This window comes from Mauremys reevesii, linkage group 14 (assembly GCF_016161935.1).
Source record: "Mauremys reevesii isolate NIE-2019 linkage group 14, ASM1616193v1, whole genome shotgun sequence".
Lineage (NCBI taxonomy): Eukaryota > Metazoa > Chordata > Testudines > Geoemydidae > Mauremys > Mauremys reevesii.
In genome coordinates, this window is record NC_052636.1 from 23,378,578 (window position 1) to 23,406,396 (window position 27,819).

The 27,819-nt window shown below is 50.5% G+C and overlaps 1 protein-coding gene across 1 annotated transcript in view; it reads left to right on the forward strand.

Annotated features, from left to right (window-relative positions):
* Positions 1–24,781, forward strand: part of LOC120381881 (zinc finger protein 420-like) — a gene marked incomplete at both ends in the record, with an annotated part of 94,631 nt that extends 69,850 nt beyond the window's left edge. The window contains one exon of the mRNA XM_039500043.1: positions 23,959–24,781. Coding sequence (XP_039355977.1) covers positions 23,959–24,781 — 823 coding nt within the window. The remainder of the gene's footprint in view (positions 1–23,958) is intronic.
* Positions 24,782–27,819: the final 3,038 nt, after the last annotated feature.

A 27,819-nucleotide genomic window follows, 5' to 3' on the forward strand; every position in this document is an offset into this window, starting at 1 on the left:
TGTTTGTATCACCTTTCTATTGTGAGATATAGATACGTAGGGTATATCTGTATTCCAGACTGTGGACTGTGTTTCTGGGTGACACCCTCAGATCTATTGGCATCAGCACTGCCTAGCCTGTTTGATGGCCCATCCAGGGTCATCAGCTGTACAATGAATCCATGGAAAGGATCAAGGGATACACGGATTGAGTCAGCAAGACATGCCGGGAATGCCTGTGTAACGAGAACGCCAAGGCTTTTCCAGGCCTGTAACACTCGCATCCTCCCTCTGCAGAAAGAGCAGCCCGGATCCAGCATGGGAGCTGAGACTCCACGGGGCCCTGGGAGCTGTAGTTCCTGGCCAGCTCCTGCCTTGGAGCAGGGAAGGAACTACATTTCCCAGCATTCCCTTGGCTGCTATCAACAGGAAAGGGAGGGGGGAGCTGCGAGACTCCATGCGCTGCAGCTTGCTGTGGCTGGGGAGCTGGCTGCTAGAAGGGGGTGGCAGTGTGAATGGGGAACAAGTGTGCCCAAGGAGTAGAAGGCTTTGGCCCAGGTAGCACCCTCAGAAGACTTCCCCAGACTGGCTTAGGGATGCTGGTGTGACCTCGCCTGGCAGCCCCCAAGGAAGGAACTGGGTGGACTAAATGGACAGTGTCCCCTTCTATCTGAAGCCTGGCAAGGGAGGTATGTGGATCCCACCAGAAGTTAAAATGGTAAGTAAGGGAGGGGAGGCTTTACTAGAGGACCTGGGCAGCTTCAGAAACAGCACAGGAGGATTTCCACTTCTGAGCCATGAAAATAGAAATTGACTTTTCCTTTCCAGATTTAGCTAATGTTCAGAAAGGGAATCTAGCGCCTGCCTTCCAGATTTGAACACCCTCAAAATTCAGGAGCGCTCAAGCTCAATTTGGGCAGCTGTTACTTCATTTCTCCCAAATCAAATATGCTGATCCACTATCATTTGCTGTAGGAAAAAGTAGGATAAAATTGAGCAACAAATGCTGGGGTCTTCCCAGTGCTCACTAGGGCTGGAATTGCTATTTTCAACAGCCATTACCATTTTTAAAGTTTTGCTTGTTTAAAAGGAAGACAGTGATATTGCACTGGCAAATCCCCCATAGAAACAAAGAATGGAACAAAAGAATAATAAAGGCACCTCAAGTTTTCCTCATTTATGTAGGACAGTCTTATAAGATGGATCCAGACATCTTCCAATCACACAAGCTGAAAATTATTCCACTTTACTGCAGTAACCATGGGAACCAGTCCTGTCTGTGTTCTGTGCGCATCCAAAATCCCTGCTGAACTCAGAATCACCATCTCACCATCTCTTTTGTGACCATCTCACCTGATATGTTCAGCCCCTGTAAGGGAAGCAGGTTCACATTTAGTAATTGGGTGGGAAGCGTCTCAGAAAAAGTTAGGTGCTGTAGGAGGTGTTGCTTATTCACTAGGTGATGTGAGACCTTCCTGTTACACTAGTAAACCAGTGCTGCACAGCAGGCACTTTGCTCCAAAATCATCCAGGCTTCACTTTCTGCACGACTAGGTGCTGGCTGAGGGGGGCGTGGGAACTGGTGACCTCTGCTGCAGGTGATGGGAATCGCAGGTATTTAAAGCCATGGCCTAGAGGAGGGAAGTGCCTAACTGCAGAGTCTGCAGCTGCCTAGGGCCAGGGCTGAGGATTTAGAGTCCCTAGTGCTGCCGTTGCAAGGTTCAAGCAATGCCGTGACTGGTGACATGGGGGGGGTGGGTACTGGAGACATGGCTAGAGAAGGTCTGAATGAGGAAGGAGATAAATCTGGGGAGTTTCCTTGATCGCTATGAAAGTTCTGCTCACTGTGGACACTGGTAAACCCACATGGGTGTACAGCTCAATAAGAAAACCTGGGGGCTGAGGGAGCTGTGTATAGCAATGCATATAGTCATGGAGAGGTGTGTGATCAAAATGAAATATGTCTCTGAGGTTCAGTAGCGGGTATCCTATGGCACCAATGGCACTGCCCCACCAGGCCCACAGTGACTATATAGGGGCCTACAAATATGTTTGGTACCAGGACCCACAGAAGGTTAATCTGGTCCTGACTGCCTGAGCACTATTTCAGCCCCACATTTTTGGGTGGACCTCCCACAGTGGGAGCTGCAGAGCCCTCCTCCGCAACACACACACCCATCCCATCCTACCTCCTGGTGTTGGGAGGGGAACAGGAGAAAGGACAAAAGAAGCAAGAGAAGAAGCGAAAGGAGGGAGGGAGGGATGGAGGAAAAGGTGAAACAAAAAGGACAAACCCTAATGTCCCCAGTGATTCTAAGGGACAAAATCCCAGGTGTGCAATAAAATTCTGCCTCCTTAAGCTTGTGTTTTCCATGCCTAGAATTCAACTCCCACCAGATGGATCAGACTGAACAGGTTTCAAACCTCGAGGAAGCTCTTACCTTCTAAACAGGGACGGCTGTTTTCTAGTAAAATCACTGAAAGGGAAGGAGAAAACTCGAAAGAGGTTCCTCCTGGTGCTCATGTCCGTGAACACGAATACTCCCTCAGTCCTCAAAGAGAGACCTGGAGAAGGAGACTTGCTGCAGCAAAGCCACAGGGGTCTCTGAGGTTTCCCTGGCCCCTCGCCCCTGTCCTGCCTGGCTGATGTCAGCATCTCTCTGTGAGGTCACCACCTCCCCAACACCTTTGACCAATAGGCTGAGGCCCTGCCAAAGGCCTTTGTGATGTCACTGCCACACCCCTCCCTTGCTGTGCCAATGTCCTGCCCCTGGCCAGGCACTTTGCAGGTTTCAACTAGTCCCTGTGGATCACCCCACTCAAGGAGCTTTTCTGCAGAGCATCCTAAGGCTGTGGCTACACTTAGCACTTCAAAGCACTGCCGCGGCAGCGCTTTGAAGCGCTAAGTGTAGTCAAAGCGCCAGCGCTGGGAGAAAGCTCTCCCAGCACTGTCCATACTCCACCTCCCTGTGGGGAATAACGGACAGCGCTGGGAGCCGAGCTCCCAGCGCTGGGGCTTTGACCACACTGGCGCTTTGCAGCGCCGCAATTTGCAGCGCTGGAGAGGGTGTGTTTTCACACCCTGCTGCAGCGCTGCAAATTTGTAAGTGTAGCCAAGCCCTCAGATGTCTGAGCACACGAGTGCCATGGCAACGAACTGACACACGTAACACCAAAATGAGATCATTAATATACTAACCTAGAGGAGAAGGACACTGCAGCATTAGCAGGGGAGAACCCCCTACTGAACATGCATTACACCTAGCAGCGTCAGCAGAACATATCGGCTTCACAACTAAAGAAAGGGATCTGCACGTGGCTGTAGACCAGTGGCTCCCAACGCGGTGCCCACGAGCACCATGGCGCCCGCTGGGGCATTTATGTGCACCCACCTACTGCCCAGCAGGGGAGAGAAGCTGTGGCCCTGCGCCTGACGGGGACAGAGAACTCAGGCTGCAGGCACCGGTGCTCTCTGTCCCTGGCAGGCGCGGGGCTGCAGCTTTTCTCCGGGGCTGCAGGCTGCGGGCACCAGTGCTCTCTGTCCCTGGCAGGCGCGGGACTGCAGCTTCTCTCCGGCTTCTCCGGAGCTGCAGGCGCCGGCGTTCTCTGTCCTTGGCAGGCACGGGGCCGCGGCTTTGAAGCTGGAGAGAAGCTGCAGCCCAGCCCCGGCCGGGAACAGAGAACTCTGGGGCTGCAGGCTTCAGTCTATGTTAAAGGAAGGATAATAAATATATTTGGACCAGCAGTTCAGCAATGTTTTACTTTTTTAAAAATAAAGAAGATGAAAATTGTTTATATTTATTTTGTAAAATATTTTGTAGATAAAAAAGAGCAAATTGACATGGGAAGGTGAAAGAGTAATTGCCGAATAATTTAGTTAATACCTTTTACATATAAAATTACCGTTTTTGTCTTATGGATTCATATATTATGTAATATTAAATGACTTTTTTTGTATATTTAATGTACAAACAGAAAATAAGCCTTGAAAAATGGTTGGCGCCCGCCACACTCTTCTGAAAACCTGAATGTGCTACTGGCCACAAAAAGGTTGGGAACCACTGCTGTAGACAGATCAATGCAAAGCTCCACTCACGGCACAGCTGCCAGCAGAAAAGCGAACGTGTTCAGATTCACAAGGAATGGGATGGAGAATAACACGGAACATTTGTATATAAATCACGGGGGCAGCCTCGGATATCCTGGGCTCACCATGGCTACTACAGCACCGCACACGGGATATTTTAAATCTATCCTTGAGAACTGGGGAAGAAATAGGTCTAAAAAGAAATATTTGATAATGAGAGAAAAGCACCCGGTTCTGAAGAGATTTTATACCAAGTAAGTGACGGTAGTTGGACAGTGTGACGGGATTGTATATGAAAGTTCCATAAACAGACAGTAATAATTCCCCCCCCCCACCCTTCACCGGGGCAGCAGGGAGCCCTGTGGGGAGGTGCTTTTAGAGGCTACGTGAGGGGAGTATGGAGCAGGAAAACTCCTGGCAGTGGGGCAGCAGCAGCAGGGTGGGGGTGACTGGCAGCTGGGGGGGCGCTGGGCAGTGGGGGCACCAGCAGCAGCAGGGCGGGAGGGTGACTGGCAGCTGGGGACGCTGGGCAGGGGGCAGCAGCAGCAGGGCGGGGGTGACTGGCAGCTGGGGGCGCTGGGCAGGGGAGCACCAGCAGCAGAGGCGGGTGGGTGACTGGAAGCTGGGGGCGCTGGGCAGGGGCAGCAGCAGCAGGGTGGGGTGACTGGTAGCTGGGGGTGCTGGGCGGGGCAGCAGCAGCAGGGGGCGGGTGACTGGCAGTTGGGGGTGCTGGGCAGGGGCACCAGCAGCAGCAGGGGGCGGGTGACTGGCAGCTGGGGGCGCTGGGCAGGAGTGGCAGCAGCAGCAGGGCAGGGGTGACTGGCAGCTGGGGGCGCTGGCCAGGGGCAGCAGCAGCAGGGGGTGGGTGACTGGCAGCTGGGGGCGCTGGGCAGGTGGGGCAGCAGCAGGGGGTGGGTGACTGGCAGCTGGGGGCGCTGGGCAGGGGCAGCAGGGAAGGGGTGACTGGCAGCTGGGGGTGCTGGGCAGGGGTAGCAGCAGCAGGGGCGGGTGACTGGCAGCTGGGGGCGCTGGGCAGGGGCAGCAGCAGCAGCGGGGCGGGTGACTGGCAGCTGCGGGGCGCTGGGCAGGGGGCGGTGACTGGTGGCTGGGGCGCTGCGCAGGGGCGGGTGACTGGCAGCTGGGGGCGCTGGGCAGGGGCAGCAGCAGCGGGGTGGGTGACTGGCAGCTGGGGGCGCTGGGCGGGGGCGGATGACTGGCAGCTGGGGGTCGCTGGGCAGGGGCAGCAGCAGCAGGGGGCGGGTGACTGGCAGCTGGGGGCGGGTGACTGGCAGCTGGGGGCGCTGGGCAGGGGCGGGTGACTGGCAGCTGGGGGGGCGCTGGGCAATGGGGGCAGCAGCAGGGGCGGGTGACTGGCAGCTGTGGGGGCACTGGGCAGGTGGGGCAGCAGCAGGGGCGGGTGACTGGCAGGTGGGGGCGCTGGGCGGGGGCAGCAGCAGGGCGGGCGGGTGACTGGCAGGTGGGGGCGCCGGGCAGGGGCAGCAGCCGGGGCGGGTGAGTGACAGCTGGGGTGCTGGGCAGGGGCAGCAGCAGGGGTGGGTGACTGGCAGCTGGGGGCACTGGGCAAGGGGGCAGCAGCAGCAGGGTGTGGGGGTGACTGGCAGCTGGGGGCGCTGGGCAGGGGCAGCAGCAGCAGGGCAGGCGGGTGACTGGCAGCTGGGGGCACTGGTCGGGGGCAGCAGCAGCAGCAGGGTGGGGTGACTGGCAGCTGGGGGTGCTGGACAGAGGGGAAGCAGCAGCAGAGGCGGGTGACTGGCAGCTGGGGGCGCTGGGCAGGGGCAGCAGCAGGGGTGACTGGCAGCTGGGGGTGCTAGGCAGGGGCAGCAGCAGGGGTGGGTGACTGGCAGCTGGGGGCACTGGGCAGGGGCAGCAGCAGGGTGGGGGTGACTGGCAGCTGGGGGCGCTGGGCAGGGGCAGCAGCAGCAGGGCAGGCGGGTGACTGGCAGCTGGGGGCGCTGGTCGGGGGCAGCAGCAGCAGCAGGGTGGGGGTGACTGGCAGCTGGGGGTGCTGGACAGAGGAAGCAGCAGCAGAGGCGGGTGACTGGCAGCTGGGGGCGCTGGGCAGAGGGGAAGCAGCAGCAGGGTGGGGGAGACTGGCAGCTGGGGGTGCTGGGCAGTGGGCACAGCAGGGCGGGTGGGTGACTGGCAGCTGGGGGCGCTGGGTGGGGGCAGCAGTAGCAGCAGGGTGGGGTGACTGGCAGCTGGGGGCGCTGGGCAGGGGCAGCAGCAGCAGCAGGGCAGGGGTGACTGGCAGCTGGGGGCGCTGGTCGGGGGCAGCAGCAGCAGGGTGGGGGTGACTGGCAGCTGGGGGCAGCAGCAGGGTGGGGGTGACTGGCAGCGGGGGCGCTGGGCAGAGGGGCAGCAGCAGGGTGGGGTGACTGGCAGCGGGGGCGCTGGGTGACTGGCAGCTGGGGGCGCTGGGCCGGGGAGCAGCGGGGCGCTGGCGCAGCAGGACCAGGCCGGGGAACCTGGGGCCGGACAGTCTCCAGGGGCACTTTCCTCCAGTCCCTTCCCGGCCTCGCTGCGGGCAGAGCCCGGCCCCGCCTCCCCACAGGCCGCTGCGTCTCGGGCCCCGCGAGCTGCTCCCGGGTCTCGGCTCTGGCGCGAGGGGACGCGCCCAGCCGGGCTCTGGCCCCGGCCGCGGGCAGGGACCGGCACACGGGGAGGGGGGCCGGGGGGCTCCGGGCGGGGCCGCTGCTCCTGGGCCGGGAGGGTCTGAGGCCTGGTCTACACTAGGCGTTTAAATCGGTTTTACGAGTGTAAAACCGATTTAACGCCACAACCGTCCACACTAGGAGGCACCTTATATCGATTTTAATGACTCTTTAAATCGGTTTCTGTACTCCTGCCCGACGAGAGGAGTAGCGCTAATATCGGTATTAACATATCGGAATAGGGTTAGTGTGGCCGCGATCGACGGTATTGGCCTCCGGGAGCTATCCCACAGTGCACCACTGACCGCTCTGGACAGCATTCTCAACTCAGATGCACTGGCCAGGTAGACAGGAAAAGCCCCGCGAACTTTTGAAATTCATTTCCTGCTTCGACAGCGTGGAGAGCTCATCATCACAGGTGACCACGCACAGCTCATCAGCACAGTTAACAATGCAGTCTCCTGAGAATCGAAAAAGAGCCCCAGCATGGACCGCTCGGGAGGTACTGGATCTGATCGCTATATGGGGAGAGGATTCAGTGCTAACAGAACTGCGTTCCAAAAGACGAAATGAAAAAGTATTTGAAAGAATTTCTAAGGCTATGACTGCTAAAGGCCACAGCAGGGACTCCGTGCAGTGCAGAGTGAAAGTTAAGGAGCTCAGACAAGCCTACCAGAAAACCAAAGAAGCAAATGGAAGGTCCGGGCAGGTCGAAAAACATGCCGCTTCTATGATGAGCTGCATGCAATTTTAGGTTGCTGCGCCACAAGTACCCCACCCCTGACTGTGGATTCCGAGGTGGGGGTTGTAATCTCTGCCATGTCTGAGGATTATGCAGACGGGGAAGATGAAGAGGAAGAAGAAGAGGAAGACCTCGCAGAGAGCACACAGCACTCCGTGACCCCAGCAGCCAGGAGCTTTTATCACCCTGACGGAATTACCCTGCTCCCAGCCCTCACAAGCAACTATTGCAGAGAATGACGCCCTGGAAGGGAGCTCTGGAGTGTACCTTTGCAAATAGCAAACAGTGTTTTTAAGCAAGCCTTTTTTAATGATTGATTTGCCCTGAGGACTTGGGATGCATTCGCAGACAGTATAGTTACTTAGAAAAGTTTGTTAACATGTCCGGGGATTGAGAGGAAATCCTCCAGGGACATCTCGATGAAGCGCTCCTGTAGGTACTCCAGAAGCCTTTGCAGAAGGTTTCTGGGCAAGGCATCCTTGTTCTGCCCACCGTGGTAGGACACTTTACCATGCCATGCATGTAGCAAGTAATCAGGTATCATTGCGTGGCAAAGCATCGCAGCGTATGGTCCCGGGACTGCTGGCATTCAAGAAGCATCCGCTCTTTATCTTGTTCTGTTATCCTCAGCAAAGTGATATCGTTCAGGATAACCTGGTTAAAAATCAGGAATTTAAGTAAGGGGGGTGGCCATTTTTCTACTGGGTTCGTGGAATGCAGCAGCTTAAAAACACTTTCCTGCACGTAGCGAAGCGGGGAGGAGGGGTGAAATGCCGATGATCTTTTCTGTTTGGTCACCGGCGAGGCGATCTTCCCAAGCTACCGGACAAGCAGTGGGTGGGGAGGGGAAGGTTGTTGATTAGCAGGAGCTAGCGTGGTATTAGCCATGCGTTGGGGGGGGAGGGGTAAATCACTGAGACAGTGGCTTACCATGGCCGCATGCAAGCTGAATCCTGATGCCTGGACCTGTGTCTGTGAGATCTGTAACCCCAGAGATGCAAGCAGTCACTATTAAGATGAAAAATGCGACCTTGTAGGGAAATCACATGTGCTATGTAAGGTGAATAGTGCTTTTCACTGTGAAAGAGTATAACCATTGTTCTGTAAAATGTATCTTTCTAAATATTTATCTCCCTCATGCAGCTGCAAATTTTTCAAGCGTCCCTCCTCCATCCCAAAGGCTAGCACAGATAAGGCGGAGGAAAAAGAAGACGCGAGATGAGATGTTCTCAGATATTATGGAAGTTACACGCAATGAAAGAGCTCATCTGAATGAGTGGAAGGACGTGGTTTCAAATTACAGGAAAGAGGCCAGTGAACGTGAGGACAGGAGGGATGAACGTGAGGACAGGAGGGACAACCGAGATGAGAGGTGGCGGCAGGAAGACCGGCAGGAAAATCAGCGGTGGCGGCAGGAAGATCAGCGGTGGCGGGATGCAACTCTGGGGCTGCTGCGTGATCAAACTGACATGCTCCGGCGTCTTGTGGAGCTTCAGGAACGGCAGCAGGATCACAGAGTGCCGCTGCAGCCCCTGTATAACCACCCTCCCCTCACCATGTTCCTTAGCCTCCTCACCCAGACGTGTAAGAACGCGTGGGAGGCTCCGTGCACCCGCCCACTCCACCCCCGTGGACAGCCCAACCAGAAGGATGCCGTTACTCTGAATTTTTTTTTAATGGCCTTCTCCATCCCTCCTTTCCTCCTCCCAAAGCACACCCTTACTTCTCTCCCTCTTTTATAATGAAAAATAAAGAATTCATGCTTTTAAATGAGAGTGACTTTATTTGCATAAGTAAGCTGTACTCGAAGGGGAGGGGAGTTGCTTACAGGGACTGAGTCAATCAAGGGGTTGGGTGTTCATCAACAAACACAGCAATTACACTGTACCCTGGCCATTGATGAAGCTCGTTTTCAAAGCTTCTCTGATGCACCGCTTCCTGGTGTGCTCTTCTAATCTCCCTGGTGTCTGGCTGCGCGTAATCAGCGGCCAGGTGATTTGCCTCAGCCTCCCACCCCGCCATAAAGGTCTCCCTTACTCTCACAGAGATTGTGGAGAATACAGCAAGCAGCAATAACATAGGGGACATTGGTTTGGCTGAGGTCTGAGCGAGTCAGTAATGTGCGCCAGCGAGCCTTTAAACGGCCAAATGCACATTCCACCACCATTCTGCACTTGCTCAGCCTGTAATTGAACAGATCCTGACCACTGTCCAGGCTGCCTGTGTATGGCTTCATGAGCCATGGCATCAAGGGGTAGGCTGGGTCCCCCAGGATAACGACAGGCATTTCAACATCCCCAACTGTTATTTTCTGGTCTGGGAAGTAAGTCCCTTGCTGCAGCCGTTTAAACAGAGTAGTGCTTCTGAATACGCGGCGTCATGAACCCTCCTGGCCATCCCGCGTGGATGTTTGTGAAACGTCCTTGTGATCCACCAGAGCTTGCAGCACCATTGAAAAGTACCCCTTCCGGTTTACGTACTGGGTGCCCTGGTGCTGCGGTGCCAAGATAGGGATATGGGTTCCATCTATCGCCCCCCCACAGTTAGGGAATCCCATTGCAGCAAAGCCATCCACTATGGCCTGCACGTTTCCCAGAGTCACAACCTTTCGTAGCAGCAGCTTAGTGATTGCTTTGGCTACTTGCATCACAGCAGCCCCCACAGTAGATTTTCCAACTCCAAATTGATTCCCGACTGACCGGTAGCTGTCTGGCGTTGCAAGCTTCCACAGGGCTATCGCCACTCGCTTCTCTACTGTGAGGGCTGCTCTCATCTTGGTATTATGGCGTTTCAGGGCAGGGGCAAGCAAGTCACAAAGTTCCATGAAAGTGCCTTACGCATGCGAAAGTTTCGCAGCCACTGGGAATCATCCCACACCTGCAACACAATGCGGTCCCACCAGTCAGTGCTTGTTTCCCGGGCCCAAAATCGGCGTTCAATGGATAGAATCTGCCCCATTACCATCAGGATCTCCAAAGCGCCGGGGCCCGCGGTTTGAGATAATTCTGTGTCCACGTCCTCATCACTGTCATCGCCGCGCTGCCGTATCCGCCTCTTACTCGCCTCGGTTCGAAGGTCCTGGTTCAGCATATACTGCACGAGTGCGAGGTGTTTAAAACATCCACGATTGCGGTATGGAGCTGAGCAGGGTCCATGCTTGCTGTGCTATGGCGTCTGCACGGTTCACCAAGCAAAAAGGGCGCGAAACGGTTGTCTGCCGCTGTCAGGGAGGGAGGGAGGGGTGAGGCTGTACCCAGAACCACCCGCGAAAATGATTTTTGCCCCATCAGGCACTGGGATCTCAACCCGGAAATGCCAAGGGGCGGGGGAGGGTGCGGGAACTATGGGATAGCTACGGAGTAGCTACCCACAGTGCAATGCTCCAGAAATCGACGCTAGCCTCGGACCGTGGACGCACACCACCGATTTAATGTGTTTAGTGTGGCCACGCACACTCGATTTTATAAAATCTGTTTTACAAAACCGGTTTATGCAAATTCGGAATAGTCCCGTAGTGTAGACGTACCCCTAGATTCTAGGAACAGACCCATGAGATTAGGAGGTGGAAATACCCTAGTCTGTGAAACAGAAAATAATCCTCCTACATGGGGCTAGCAAAGCTGACCAGACTCCCAGTGCTGGAGCCCGACCTGACTGACCAGTGGCTGCTGTGAGATATCAAAGGGGCAACCAGCAGTGAGGTTTAGGGGAGCTGCCCCGCCCTTCACATCCAGCTCCTCACAAGGAGGAGGGTGTTGGGTTTCCGACCAGGGAGAGCTCCCTGGTCCCTGCTAGGGGCTCCATCTCCTGTATCAGTCTGTGGCTAGTAGGTGGGTGATGGCTCTGCTGGCAGAGAGGAGGGCTCCTCTTTGTCCCCTCACCCTGGTGTTGCCAGCATGCTCTGAATGGGGTGGGGGTGGGACTCTGTTGACTGTGATCCACCCAGAGCTTCCATTTGTTTGGCTCCTCTCCTCCACGAATAGTGAGAGTGGGGCAACAGGTACTAAATGTTGGACTCCTGCTCTTTCAGGGGCCGGTGACCTTCGAGGAGGTGGCTGTGTATTTCACCAGGAACGAGTGGGCTCTGCTGGACCCTACTCAGCGAGCCCTCTACAGAGACGTCATGCAGGAGAACTATGAGAATGTGACCTCGCTGGGTAAGGGTTCCTGTCCCTTCAGTTCTTGGAAGGGGAAATGAAGAGATAAAGTTCACGCCAGCCCCGCAATGCCACCTCTACTCTGCCCTGTTTCTGCATCACCCCAATATGCCAGTGAGACGCACACACACTGCCACAGCCCCTCCCGTGCTGCAGAACACTTTGGGAACAGCGCACAGGAGCAGTATCACAGTGTCAAATATCTCCTATTTGCTCCAGTAAACTTCTTTGAGATGGGGTGACCACATCATAGACTCATAGACTTTAAGGTCAGAAGGGACCATTATGATCATCTAGTCTGATCTCCTGCACAATCCAGGCCACAGAATCTTACCTATCTACTTCTATAACAAACCCCTAACCTATGTCTGTGTTATTGAAGTCTTCAAATTGTGGTTTGAAGACCTCAAGCTGCAGAGAATCCTCCAACAAGTGACCTGTGCCCCACGCTGCAGAGGAAGGCAAAAAACCTCCAGGACCTCTGCCAATCTGCCCTAGAGGAAAATTCCCTCCCGACCCCAAATATGGCAATCAGTTAAGCCCTGAGCATGTGGGCAAGACTCACCTGCCAGCACCCAGGAAAGAATTCTCTGTAGTAACTCAGATCCCATCCCATCTAACATCCCATCACAGACCATTGGGCATACTTACCTGCTGATAATCAAAGATCAATTGCCAAAATGAGGCTATCCCATCATACCATCCCTTCCATAAACTTATCAAGCTTAGTCTTAAAGCCAGATATGTCTTTTGCCCCCACTACTCCCCTTGGAAGGCTGTTCCAGAACTTCACTCCTCTAATGGTTAGAAACCTTCGTCTGATTTCAAGTCTACACTTCCTAGTGTCCAGTTTATACCCATCCGCAAACTTTATTAGCACATTCCCGCTTTTTGTGCCAAGGTCTGTAATAAAAAGGTTAAATAAGATTGGTCCCAAAACGGATCCCTGAGGAACTCCACTAGTAACCTCCTTCCAGCCTGACAGTTCACCCTTCAGTACGACCTGTTGTAGTCTCCCCTTTTACCAGTTCCTTATCCGGCTTTCAATTTTCATATTGATCCCCATCTTTTCCAATTTAACTAATAATTCCCCATGTGGAACTGTGTCAAATGCCTTACTGAAATCGTGGTAAATTAGATCCACTGAATTTCCTTTGTCTAAATAATCCGTTACCTTCTCAAAGAAGGAGATCAGGTTGGTTTGGCACAGTCTTACTTTTGTGAAACCATGTTGTATTTTGTCCCAATTACCATTGACCTCAATGTCCTTAATTACTTTCTCCTTCAAATTTTTTTTCCCAAGACCTTACATACTACAGATGTCAAACTAACAGGCCTATAGTTACTCAGATCACTTTTTTTCCCTTTCTTAAAAATAGGATCTACGTTAGCAATTCTCCAGTCGTACGGTACAACCCCTGAGTTTACTGATTCATTAAAAATTCTTGCTAATGGGCTTGCAATTTCATGTGCCAGTTCCTTTAATATTCTTGGATGAAGATTATCGGGGCCCTCCGATTGTCCCATTAAGCTGTTCGAGTTTGGCTTCTACCTCAGATGTGGTAATATCTACCTCCATATCCTCATTCCCATTTGTCATCCTTCCATTATCCCTAAGCTCCTCATTAGCCTTATTAAAGACTGAGGCAAAGTATTTATTTAGATATTGGGCCATGCCTAGATTATCCTTAACCTCCATTCCATCCTCCGTGTTTAGCGGTCCCACTTCTTCTTTCTTTGTTTTCTTCTTATTTTATGGCTATAGAACCTTTTACTATTGGTTTTAATTCCTTTTGCAAGGTTCAACTCTACATGGCTTTTGTCCTTTCTCACTTTATCCCTACATGTTCTGACCTCAATAAGGTAGCTTTCCTTGCTAATCCTGCCCATCTTCTACTCCTTGTAGGCTTTCTGCTTTTTCTTAATCACCTCTCTGAGATGCTTGCTCATCCACCTTGGTCTACAACTCCTGTCTGTGATTTTTTCCCCCTTTCTTGGGATGCAGGCTTCTGATAAGTTTCTGCCGCTTTGACTTAAAGTAATTCCAGGCCTCCTCCACCTTTAGATCCACAAGTTCTTCAATCCAATCCACTTCCCTAACTAATTTCCTTAATTCTTTAAAGTTAGTCCTTTTGAAATCAAACACCCTAGTCTCAGATCTATTTTTGTTTATCCTTCCATCTAGTTTGAACTGAATTAGCTCATGATCACTCGAACCAAGGTTGTCCCCTACAACCATTTCTTCTATGAGGTCCTCACTACTCACCAAAACCAAATCTAAAATGGCATCCCCTCTTGTTGGTTCTTCAACTGTGGTGAAGAAATCCATCAGCTATCACATCCAGAAAAATCTGAGCCCTATTACTACTACTAGCACTTGTCCTCCAGTCTATATCTGGGAAGTTAGTCTCCCATGATCACACAATTCCCATTAGTGTTTACTTCATTAAAAACATTAAAGAGGTCTCTATCCATCTCCAAATCAGATCCCGGCGGTCTGTAGCACACCCCAAGCACTATCTCAGGCATGGGTGGCAAGTTTGTAAAAATTTTGGTGGGGCCCAGAACCCGCCCCCAACTCCGCCCCCAATTCCGCCCCCACCTGCCTAAGGCTCTGGGAGGGCGCTCGGCGGGGGAGGTCTGGGGTGCAGATCCTGGGCTGGGGATTAGGGTGCAGGAAGGGTGCTGGGTGCAGGCTCTGGTCTGGGGCAGGGGGTGGGTGTGCAGGAGGAGGTGAAGGGTGCAGGCTTTGGGATGGAGTTTGGGGTTGGGAAGGGGTGTGTGGGAAGGGGGAGGGAGTTTGGGGATAGGAGGGAGTGCAGGGTGAGGACTGTGGGGCTGAGGATGAGGGGTACATGATGCAGGAGGGGGCTCAGGGCTAGGGAAGAGGGTTGGGCTGTGGGTGAGGGCTGTGGATGAGGGGTTCATGATGTAGGGGCGCTCAGGGCTGGGGCAGAGGATTAGGGTGCGGGGGGATGAGGGGTACATGAGGTGGGTGCTCAGGGCTGGGGCTGAGGATTAGGTGCAGGGGATGAGGGCTCTGGCTGGGGCAGAGGATTAGGTGCAGGGGATGAGGGGTTCTTGATGTGGGGCTGCTCAGGGCTGGGGCAGAGGATTAGGGTGCGGGGATGAGGGTTCTTGATGTGGGGCGCTCAGGGCTGGGGCAGAAGATTAGGTGCGGGGATGAGGGGTTCATGATGTTGGGGCGCTCAGGGCTGGGGCAGAGGATTAGGGTGGGGGGGGATGAGGGCTCTGGCTGGGGCTGAGGATTAGGGGGCCGGGGGAGGAGGGCTCTGGCTGGGGCGGAGGATTAGGGTGCAGGGGATGAGGGGTTCATGATGTGGGGGTGCTCAGGGCTGGGGCTGAGGATCAGGGTGTGGGGGGATGAGGGCTCTGGCTGGGGCTGAGGATCAGGGTGCAGGGGGATGAGGGCTCTGGCGGGGGCTGAGGGGTAGGGGGCGGGGGGAGGAGGGGTTCAGGCGGGGGGGGTGGGCAGGGCTGGCGCTGGGGAGGAGGGTGGGGGGGGCCTGCGGGCTCAGGCTGGGGCGGAGGGTTTGGGGTTGGAGAGGCTCAGGGTAAAGGCAGCCTGCCTTGCCAGTACTGGCGGAGGGCAGGCACTAGGACCCTGCGGCAGCAGACAGCAAATCTGCTGGGAGCCCTCCCGGCAGCAGCGCGCTGCGTTCTGTCAGGCAGGGACGCAACACAACGCGTTGGAGGGGGAACACGCGGAGGGGGTGGCAGGCGGGGCTGGGACCTGCTCCAGGCAGGGTCGCGGCGGCGGGGGGAGACCTGCGGTGGCTGGGGCCGATCCAGGCAGGACCGGGGCGGGAAGAGACCCAGCTCCAACTATTGCTGGAGCAGGGCGCCCAGCCCTGAATATTTGTGGGGCCCGAGCCCCACACAAATATATAACCTGCCGCCCATGATCTCAGGGGAGGCTCTAATAGCTTTCTTTCCCAGTGTGATTTTTGCCCAGATAGACTCTGTCTTATCCATTCCATCACTTCTTATTTCTTTACAATTAACTTCATCATTGATATACAATGCTACTCCACCACCTTTGCCTTTATTTCTGTCTTTCCTAAACAGCACATACCCTTCAATACCTGTACTCCAGTCATGATCTACTATTCCTCCATGTTTCTGTTATCCCTATAATATCCGGTTTCACTTCCTGCACCAGTAGCTCTAGTTCCTCCATTTTGTTACCTAGGCTCCTCGCATTAGTGTACAGACATCTTAATTCCTGCTGTTTGGCTTCACTGACATTCTCTCCCTGGGGGTTAGGCACAGACATTCTACCACCAGCATCACCTATTAGACTGGTATCTACACTACCCTTCCTCCTTATGTCCATTCTTCTGCCCACGGCTGTATCCTCTCTTACTTTGTTTTCTTCCCTCTCAATGTTAAATTGCGGCGTGGAGATTACCTGGACATCTCCCCCAAATTCCTAGTTTAAAGCTCTCTTAATCAGTTGTGCCAGCCTCCATCCTAGAAGTCTATTTCCCTCCTTACTCAGGTGAAGTCCATCCTGAGAGAACAGTCCTCTGTCCATGAATGCTTCCCGGTGGCTGTACGTCCCAAAGCCCTCCTTATAGCACCACTGCCTGAGCCATCTGTTGGTCGCCATAATCTTTTCACACCTTTGTTGTCCTTCTCTGGGAACCGGCAGAATCCCACTGAAGATCACTTGAGCCTCGATTTCCTTAAGCGTCTTCCCCAGCCTGGCATAGTCTCCCTTGATACATTCCAGCGAGAATCTAGCCGTACCACTTGTTCCCACATGAAGGACAATCCACAGATTCTTTCCCGCTCCCGTTAGGATCCTTTTCAGCCTCAGGTCCACATCCCATATCTTAGCACCTGGCAGACAGCACACCCTTCTGTTCTCCGGATCAGCTCTAGTTACAGGCCTGTCTATTCTTCTCAGTCGGGAGTCCCCAATCACGTAGACCTGCCTTTTCCTGATGACAGTGTGATTCTCTGGTCTATCCCCTGCTCCCACTGGCTGCAAGTCCTCTCGATTCCTATTCACCCTTGCAATCCTCTGCAACCCTTCCCGTATCCTCCTGGGGCTCATATTTGGTGTTGTCTCCATTGACTCTTCCCCTCTTCCTGTAGGACTAGCAGCTCTTCTCTTTTTCCTTGCCCTCTCACCTTCAGTGACCACCTGCTGTGTCCCTTCTTCATTTTCCAGCTCTGCAAACCTGTCCCTGAGCTCTATTTCTCCGTCACTGGCCCGTCTTTTCCTCTGCCTGGTTCTCTTAGTCACATGCTTCCACTGTTCACTTTCCTCACCCAGCAGTCTCCCCTCAGAGTTCTTTGGTCCTGCTTCCATCTGCAAGTCTGAGCTTATCCCTTCAGCCTCCTCATGTCTTTGCTCTATCATCTGCTCGATCCCCCTTCTAAACTTGACCAGAGTTTCCACCTGCATTGGCCTGCTAAACCCAGGGTTGTGAGTTCAGTCCTTGAGGAGGCCACTTAAGGATCTGGGGCAAAAATTGGTCCTGCTAGTGAAGGCAGGGGGCTGGACTCAATGACCTTTCAAGGTCCTTTCCAGTTCTAGGAGATTGGTATATCTCCAGTTATTACCTTTATCAGCTCTATCAGGTGGCACTTCATGCAGACAAAACTCTTTTCAGGTACCCCCTCCAGGATCGTGTACATGCCGCAGCTTCCACATCCAGTCATCCTCATTGTGTCTTTCCCTGCTGCCTCTGTATCGGTCATAGCCTTCCCACCTAAAACCTGTTAGTCCAAGAAACACAAAACAAAACAAACCCCCAAAAGGCACCAGAACACTGGCAGGCCACCACCCACTCCCTTCACTAGCCTGTCAGTTCCTCTGCCTAGGTCTCTTAGTCTCCCAAGTAAACTCCCTCTGAAACTCCCCTGTTTACAGCTCTGTTTGCTGGCTGCTGTGCCGCTGCAGCTGTCTATGCATCTGCACACAGTGTTCGAGATGTGGGCGTACCATGGATTTATATACAGGCAATATAATATTTTCTGTCTTTTTATCTATCCCTTTCTTAATGATTCCCAACATTCTGTTCGCTTTTTTCACTGCCGCTGCACATTGAGTGGATGTTTTCAGAGAACTATCCACAGTGACTCCAAGATCCGTCTCTTGAGTGGAAACAACTAATTTAGACCCCGTCATTCTGTATGTATAGTTGGGATTATGTTTTCCAATGGGCTGCAATATGTGCTATCCTGTCATCTAGTACTGCTGAGATCCTGCATTCAGTGATATCCCTGCCCTTCCTGTTCCCTTTCTCCACTGAACCCCACCGGCCCATGCTTCCTGTTCCCAGCTTCCCCAGGACTCTTCCATTGTCTCTGTCTCTGGACCTCTCTGTGAGCAAGAAGCAGTGCCGGGGAGACTTGCCCTTTCTCTGGAGTCTTTGATTTCTGGGACATGGATTTACTTTCTCTGTGTTGTAGGAGACTCTTTGAAATTGAGTGTCTGTGACATTAAGCACAGTACAATCTGGACTGTTGAACAGCTGTGTCCCCTCAGTTCCCCAGGCTGGGGTGCCTTTTACACTGCTCTACTGTGAGAGCAGCCACTCCTGGACAGTTCACATGCAGTCTCCAGCATGTAACTCACTCCCAGCTACACAGTACTGAGTGCTGCTAGTCAGTGACTCACGAGTTACAGTGCAGCACAGGAGAACCCCAGAAAATTCTCTGCTCCCAGACTTCCCCCAGAAATGTGCATCTTTCGCTGTCCAGCACACTACTGAACAACGCAAGCTCATATGAAATCTGTCATTTCATCAGTGGAAAATGACATGCGCCAGCCTTGTTATCCCAGATGGAGTTTCCAACACACTTTAATCCAACCACACTGGTTACATAAAGAATAAAATAAGATTGTTAACTATAAAAAAAAAATATTTTAAGATACAGATAATGAGGCATAAAGCTCAGAATTGTTTACAAAAGAAATGCAAAGATAAAACACAAACTAACGTCTAAGTTAACCAGCTGAAACGGATTCAAGGCAAATGTTTCTCTCACCATGTGCTGAGACAGGCTGGTTTTCCTTTCAGCCAGGACTCCCCCTAACCTACCCCTGCCGCCCACGTTCAGGTCTTCAGGAGTTGTCATGAGCAGAGGGAAAGGGGAGAGAGAGAGTCTGAAGCATTTTCCTCACCTCTTTTTATGATTCTGTCCTTTGTACTAGAAACAACTTCAGTTCTCAGCTGAGTCATGGTGCCAGGCTGTCTGTCAGAGATATGAGAATTGGGAGGGAAAGTCTACAGAAAGAGCTTTGGAGCTTTGGTCAAGCTAGTAGGCCTGAAGTATTAGCTGAGCTTGCTTCTCTGTGTAAAGGGCATAGAAAGGCAAAGTGGAATGGAAAATCCCCCAGATTGGGGAACAATGGCTTTGTGTGCATAAGGGGCCTAAGTAGGTGAAGTGGAAAGTCCCCAAACACACTGATTTGCAGTAACCGAGCTTGTGAAACATAACCACAGTGGAAGTGTTAGAAAAGTCAAACCACGAACTAGACTAGGAATAACAATAACAGGAAAGGCTGAATATGGAAAACTGCTTGTTCAGCTCGCTTTTGACCTGCATCATATTTTGCAATATATTCCAAATAAGGTAATTAACGTGCAACGTATGTGTCATTGTTTGGGGTTTTAAGCTTTAAAAGGCTTGTGTGGTTTTTAGCTCAGGGGGACAGTATTCCAATAGCTGTCGCCCCCTGTGCACTTTTAACCAAGAAAAGAGCCTCAGGCTGAGCTGATTCAAAATCAATCGTGTGGTCATTTTCCACAACAACTTCAAGAGGTCCCTATGATGGAATGTAAATGTCTTCTTCACATCTTCCCCCTGCAGGAGAATGGCTGTTTGACCGGCTGTTTGGCCAGCTGTTTGCCTTGCTGTCTCTGAGGAACTGGTCTGTGGGTGTTCCCCAGAATTGTAACTTTTTCCGTAATCTCATACTGTAAAATCTCATAACTTTACATACAGTGTTACCTCACATTTTAACAGGAGGATAATATTCAGTAGATTATGCATTTTCAAATGAAACCTCACAAGCCATACTGTGTACAAAATTGATCATAATTTTCTAGAAGAGTGAACATAGGGGTATAGACTGACACAGTGTCTGTGTGTGTGTTCCCAGCAGATATGTGGGTATTTCAATCCCTCATAAGCATAGTGTTGGGCATCTTCAAGGACCTGGGGAACTAGTCCTGGAAATTCACTGGTTTACCAAGTGTGACACTGTATGGAATTGTGAGACACTTTGGTATTAATAATAAAATAATATAATCTTATCAAATTAAAATGAATCATGCTAGATATGCCATGTAAGGTGTCAGGGGAAATGTTATGATTTTCCAAGTATGATCATTTTGTTTCTATGTTTGTATCACCTTTGTATTGTGAGTTATAGATATGTAGGGTATATCTGTATTTCCAGACTTGTGCAGTGTTTCTGGGTGACACCCCCAGACATATTGGGATCAACACTGCCTAGCCTGTTTGATGGCCCATTGACGATCATCAGCTGTACAATGAGCCCATGGAAAGGACCAAGGATACACCTATTGAGTCAGCAAGACATGCCAGGGTATGCCTGTGTAATGAGAACTTCAAGGCTTTTCCATGCCACGTGCTGTGAAGCTTGTGTTTGGGACACAGGAAGTACAAGCCACATGGCAAAAGGAATGTAAAGGGCAGCTGCATCATCTCCATTTTGTCTTCAATCCCCCTTTCTACCTCTGGAGCAACTGCTCTACAAACTGAACCCTGGAACAAAGGACTGAATGACCCATCCAAGCTGTGGATGTGTTCCAGATGGACTTTCAAGCCAGCAACTCACCAATATTGCTAAGAACCTGATATATCCATTTTGGAATGTATCTGACTGCTTTCCCATTTAACTTTCTTTCTGTCTTTCTTTTGTTTAAACCTTTAGTTTAGATGCTAAGGATTGGCTGGCAGTGTGGTATTTTGGGTAAGATCCAAACCTATACTGACCTGGTAACGTGGCTGACCTTTGGGGCCAGAAGATCATTTTGTTTATGTGAGCAGAGTTTTGAAATAACCTCTCACTGTACTGGACCTAAGTGCTGATTAGGAGTCAGAGAACTGGGATGCAATAAAGGGGGCCGTGTGATTTCTTTTTTCAGCTTCTCAATAACCCAAGTGGGTGAACCCTTTTTCAGCCTGCCCTGATCTTGGCATTTTCAGTGAGGCCTGCCTCTGGCCCACCAGGTCACACTAAGCACTGAAGTTAAATTAATAGAATGTTTTTATGACAAAGTCTTATGAAATCAACTGAATTCCTTTGTTTTCTTTCATCTGAGCAGGGTTTCCTGTTACCCAGCCTGATGTGATCTCCCAGCTGGAACAGGGGGAAGAGCCATGGGTCCCAGACCTCCAGGGTTCAGAGGAAAGAGAGATCCTGAGATCTTCCTGCACAGGTGAGGAAACATTAAACCACCTCAGAATCTGTAACTGCCTGAAGGAAACATCTGGGATGCCCTACAAAGCCCTTGGGAGGTCTCTCAGTTCATTATTGTCCCTAGCAGGGGTTGTATCCTCAGGGTAAATATAGTTCATGGCTTCCTATAGATCCTAGCAGACACCAGGCAGTAGCTTCCTCCCTTCCCCCTGCGTATTTGGATTGGATGTGAAGGCTGAATTGATCCCCTCCTCTCTCTTATTTAGAATCATAGAATCTCAGGGTTGGAAGGGACCTCAGGAGGTATCTAGTCCAACCCCCTGCTCCAAGCAGGACCAAACCCAACTAAATCATCCCAGCCAGGGCTTTGTCAAGCCTGACCTTAAAAACCTCTAAGGAAGGAGATTCCACCACCTCCCTAGGTAACCCAGTCCAGTTCTTCACCACGCTACTAGTGAAAAAGTTTTTTCTAATGTCCAACCTAAACCTCCCTCTCTGCAACTTGAGACCATTACTCCTTGTTCTGTCATCTTCTACCACTGAGAACAGTCTAGATCCATCCTCCTTCAAACCCCCTTTCAGGTAGTTGAAAGCAGCTATCAAATCCACCTTCATTCTTCTCTTCTGCAGGCTAAACAATCCCAGTTCCCTCAGCCTCTCCTCATAAGTCATGTGCTCTAGCCCCCTAATCATTTTTGTTGCCCTCCGCTGGACTCTCTCCAATTTATCCACATCCTTCTTGTAGTGTGGGGCCCAAAACTGGACACAGTACTCCAAATGAGGCCTCACCAGTGCTGAATAGAGGGGAATGATCACATCCCTCGATCTGCTGGAAATGCCCCTACTTCTACAACCCAAAATGCCATTAGCCTTGGCAACAAGGGCACACTGTTGACACATATTCAGCTTTTCGTCCACCGTAACCCCTAGGTCCTTTTCTGCAGAACTGCTGCCCAGCCATTCGGTCCCTAGTCTGTAGCAGTGCATGGGATTCTTCCGTCCTAAGTGCAGGACTCTGCACTTGTCCTTGTTGAACCTCATCATATTTCTTTTGGCCCAATCCTCTTAATTTGTCTAGGTCCCTCTGTATCCTATCCCTACCCTCCAGCATATCAACCACTCCTCCCAGTTTAGTGTCATCTGCAAACTTGCTACGGGTGCAGTCCACACCATCCTCCAGATCGTTAATGAAGATATTGAACAAAACTGGCCCCAGCACCGACCCTAGGGGCACTCCACTTGATACCGGCTGCCAACTAGACATGGAACCATTGATCACTACCCGTTGAGCCCGACCTTCTAGCCAGTTTTCTATCCACCTTACCGTCCATTCATCCAGCCCATACTTCTTTAACTTGCTGGCAAGAATACTGTGGGAGACTGTATCAAAAGCTTTGCTAAAGTCCAGAAATAGCACATCCACTGCTTTCCCTCATCCACAGAGCTGGTTATCTCATTATAGAAGGCAATTAGGTTAGTCGGGCATGACTTGCCCTTGGTGAATCCATGCTGACTGTTCCTGATCACTTTCCCCTCCTTTAAGTGGTTCAGAATTGATTCCTTGAGGACCTGTTCCATGATTTTTCCAGGGACTGAGGTGAGACTGACCGGCCTGTAGTTCCCTGGATCTTCCTTCTTCCCTTTTTTAAAGATGGGGCACTACATTAGCTTTTTTCCAGTCATCCGGGACCTCCCCATACCGTGCTGCAGAGTGCAGCTGTCTGGGAGCTGACCTTGTCTGTGAAGACAGAGGCAAAAAAAGCATTGAGTACACTAGCTTTCTCCACATCCTCTGTCACTAGGTTCCCTCCTCATTCAGCAAGGGGCCCACACTTTCCTTGACTTTCTTCTTGTTGCTAACATACCTGAAGAAACCCTTCTTGTTACTCCTAACATCTCTGGCTAGCTGCAACTCCAAGTGTGATTTGGCCTTCCTAATTTCACTCCTGCATGCCTGAGCAATACTTTTATACTCCTCCCTGGTTATTTGTCCAATCTTCCACTTCTTGTAAGCTGTTTTTTTGTGTTTAAGACGAGCAAGGATTTCACTGTTAAGCCAAGCTGGTCGCCTGCCATATTTACTTTTCTTCCTACACATCGGGATGGTTTGTTCCTGCAACCTCAATTAGGATTCTTTAAAATACAGCCAGCTTTCCTCGACTCCTTTCCCTGTCATGTTATTCTCCCAGGGGACCTTGCCCATCAGTTCCCTGAGGGAGTTGAAGTCTGCTTTTCTGAAGTCCAGGGTCTCTGTTCTACTGCTCTCCTTTCTTGTGTCAGGATCCTGAACTCGACCATCTCATGGTCACTGCCTCCCAGGTTCCCATCCACTATTGCTTCCTCTACTATTTCTTCCCTGTTTGTGAGCAGCAGGTCAAGAAGAGCTTTTCCCCTAGTTGGTTCCTCCAGCGCTTGCACCAGGAAATTGTCCCCTACACTTTCTAGAAACTTCCTGGATTGTCTGTGGGAAAAGTTTGGGGGAGTTCAGCTCCTGATTTTTATTTGCCCTCTCCAGCACTTGTTTTGGTTTGGTCTTTCCTGTTCCATCCCTGTTTGAGGTGTCTGTCTCTATCACAGCAGGTGATGCAATGGTCCGTGAGAAAGAGGAACAGAATTCTCAGCAGGAAAATGTTGAGCAAGTGGATAAACACGGAGCATTATCACAAAGCTCGAAAGGAATGTGTCCAGAAGTCCTGAGCAGGAAACTCCTGGGAGATTCAGCACAGACCAGAAAGAGAGCAAGGAAACCAGCCAGGAGAAATTGGGTAAATTTATTTCCTGTTCAGGAACTCAGAAGGTCCTCATGGAAACCACAACACAGCAGGAAATCCTTAGGCGAAAGAGAAAAATACATGCACTGAGTGTGGGCAAAACTTCATTGACGGATCAAGCCTTTCTGTTCATCTGAGAATCCACACAGGGGAGAGGCCCTACAAATGCCCTGAGTGTGGGAAAACCTTCAATCGCAGGTTGCACCTTATTAGGCATAAAACAATCCACAGAGGAGAGAGGCCCTATGAATGCAGTGTTTGTGGAAAATGCTTCACTAGCAGCTCAGCCCTTTCTCAACATCAGAGAATCCACACAGGGGAGAGGCCCTATGAATGCCATGAGTGTGGGAAAACCTTCACTTATAGATCAGCCCTTTCTGATCATGAGATAATCCACACAGGGGACAGGCCCTATGAATGCAGAGAGTGTGGGAAAAGCTTCACTCAAAGATCAGCCCTTTCTGTTCATCAGAGAATCCACACGGGGGAAAGGCCCCATGAATGCCGTGAGTGTGGGAAAAGCTTCACTTACAGCTCAGCCCTTTATGTTCATCAGAGAATCCACACAGATGAGAGGCCCTATGAATGCAGTGAGTGCGGGAAAAGCTTCACTCACAGCTCAGCCCTTTCTAGACATCAGAGGATCCACACAGGGGAAAGACCCTACGAATGCCATGAGTGTGGGAAAACCTTCAGTCGCAGCTCGCACCTTATTAGTCATCAAACAATCCACAGAGGGGAAAGACCCTACGAATGCAGTGAGTGCGGGAAAACCTTCAATCGAAGCTCGCACCTTATTAGCCATCAAAGAATTCACACGGGGGAGAGGCCGTATAAATGCTGTGAGTGTGGAAAATGCTTCACTAAGAGTTCAGCCCTTTCTCAGCATCAGAGAATCCACACAGGGGAGAGGCCCTATGTATGCCATGAGTGTGGGAAAACCTTCTCTTGGCACTCAGCCCATGTTAGCCATCAGAGAATCTGCAAGAGAGATCAACATTGTAAAAATCTCTAGGGCTATCAATACTTTGTTTTTTTAATACTTTTCCTGATTCCCACATAGTAACTTTTAAAGCTCTTTGAACTGTTTGCAGCACCGTTATCCCTCAGCTTGTCCAGATGAGTGGCCCATTTTTGCCTTTTGCAGTTCGCCCTCTTTTGAGATGGACCTATTTGTCCTTTCTATTGTCCCACAAGTAACTGGAGTGTGCCCTTCCTATGAGGAACCAGGGAGCATCACGTTTATACCATTCCTCCTATTGCAAAGTTATTGTTAGAGTCACCAGTGATACAGATTGTATCCTTGTCAGTTCTCACGTTGCTCTGGGTTGTGCTGAAGAGCAGTTATGTTGGGAATTTTTCAAATTATATGTAAATGAAGAGGAGCAGGGGCAGGAAAAAAGTATAATTTCAGCTTCTGTGACACTGGAAGGAGATGGAGTGACTCAGAGATTCCCTCCTTCCCCTTCACTGCAGAACTGTTACCTTTTGCCTGAGCCAGGTAGAGTTTATCTTCGTCACATTCTATCCATCCACTTCTCAAAGTGTCATGTGATGAAGCATTCTCCATTGTCTGTGCTTGAAGATGATGTTTTGACTTCTTTAATCCTATATCAGAGTCGCTATGACTGGAGATGAAAGTGTCAAAGACCTGGGAGGGGAATTCAAATGGATCCCAAATACAGTGTGATCATTTAGAGTTTAAATTCCAGGTTCCATCTATTGTAAAGCCACTTCTGGCAAGAGGGCTGTTTTTCCCTCATTATGGGCATGCTGGGATACTAAAAAAATTGTAAATAACATAACTGACTATTGAGACAGGGATGAGGGAAGCAGGTTTGAATGGATCAGAGGACAATGGGGTGGGAAAATCTCTTGTCCCGACTCTGAATAATCAGATGTAACCTGCTCTGGAATTTCACTTGACACTTTCTTTGTCATGTATTCTCTATCTGTGATGCGGGTTTCTAGCTTTCCTGAAGGCTGTTTGGTCACCCAATTGGATATTAGTTCAGTTTGATAGGATGTAGCTCAGATTTATTGAAGAATTTAAGACAATGACCCTTTGCTAAAGTCCTCATTTATGATTTCAGCTTTGCTTTTTCCCCATCCCTCCATGATGACATGGAGAAAGCTGAAGTGCAGTTCTATCAACAGGAGAGAACTCTCTAATTTACTGGACAGGCTAACAAAGAAACAGCAGTGATTTAAAATCTCCACGCAGAAATGGTGAACAACAGCAGAACCCCAAGTAACTGAAGGAAGTGCATCTGATCACAGTGTATTTCAGTTGTTTAAGGCAATATTGTCTCCAATGATCTGGGAAGAGAATTCCATGGTAAGTGGTTTTGAACTAGGCAAAATGCCCGTGTGTTTAGTTCCCAGAGCATTTGTAATCCAGGCCCTACAGAAGATCTCTCCTAGCAAATCCTATGCTATGGGAAATGCAGCCTTTCATGACACAGATGTTGAGGAAATAGAAGTGGAGTTTTGGTTGAATGTATCCTTTGTAGGCGCTAAAGATGTGTATAAAATGAAACCAGTGTTGAAAATGTAATAGCTTCAGAAAAATAGCCATGTTTGAATAGAATCTCCAGCTCTGGTAACTAACGAAGATTCTGATCCCAGGCCTGTATCCAGTCCCTTCCCTGGACCTGTGCCACCAAATTAAAGAAAAGCTGGGCATGTTTCAGGAAGCCACTCCTCATTAACATTGCTGAGATTTTAAGTGGTTTTGTAAAGTATTCTTCAGAGAAGTGTAAATTTACCTTATCCAAAACCAAGGATTTGGAAAGAGCTGAGTTTGAAAGAGTCCACACCCAGTTCTTGGTTTCCACTCCAGTAAAGGAAGCTATGGTGACCCAAGGAAAATGGTTTGTACAACTCCACTTCCTAGTTCAGTGTCACTGATTACACTTCCAAAGTATGCCAGGGTTAGATTGAGAACAGTCATCCTTCAGTGTTTGGATGCAAAGAGAGAGTGCTTCATAGGACAGTCCTTCCCTGTGGATCCCAAACTGGCTGCCTGATTGGGTAACAAGGACTTTCAGGCTGTAGAAATGATGGTAACCAATGAGGCAACGTATTTGTCAGCCTCCAATTTCAGACTTCCAGATACACGCATGTTGAGTCCTGATTCTATGGTTTTGTGTCTGACGCTGTGGCTACACAATTAAGCTGATGTTGGCACAGCTCCACCAATGTAGCTGTGCTGCTGTAGCACTGCTATAACAGATGCTCTAAGCCAATGGGAGAGATTTCTCTCATCAGACTTGATTAGTCCAGCCCCCGCAAGCGGCGGTGGCTATGTTGGCAGGAGAAGCTCTCCTGCTCATGTAGCACTATCTACACAGGGGGTTAGGGCTGTGTAACTACATTGCTCAGCTGTGTGGATTTTTCACACCCCTAAGCAATATAGTTATCCCAATAAATGTCTTTAGTGTAGACCAGGCCTTAGTTTTCTCTTGTGTGTTATGCATCTACATTACTTCTCTACCTCCTCCTACTTTGAAAGATTAAAAAGTGTGAAAAGAGGTATTTTTCTCCATGATGGAAACATTGCGACATAGAAGACCCCTTCTACCAACACACATGGCAGAAGAACCGAGATATATGAACTCACAGAAGTGTTGGGACTCACGTTGGAAGAAACCACAACTTGAGCCAAGGTTCAGTTGTTGGCAATGGGGATTAAAAGAAAACTAACATATATGACAAGAATTTGTGATCTTTGAATATGTTATTGTTACCAGTTAAAATGAAATTATAGGTGAAGTTATTGGATAAAGAGTAAGAGACTGTGTGATAATGTGAATTATTTTGGAAAACTGAAAGCCATCTTGTTTTTGTGTTTTGTTAGTCATACAGGAAATGATGGCTAATCTTGAAAAGTTAATTAGATTTAATTTACCCTGGTTCCTCAACTGTTGCTACAGCTCTACTACCCATCAATCCAAAGACTGAGAGAAATGGAGAGTTCCA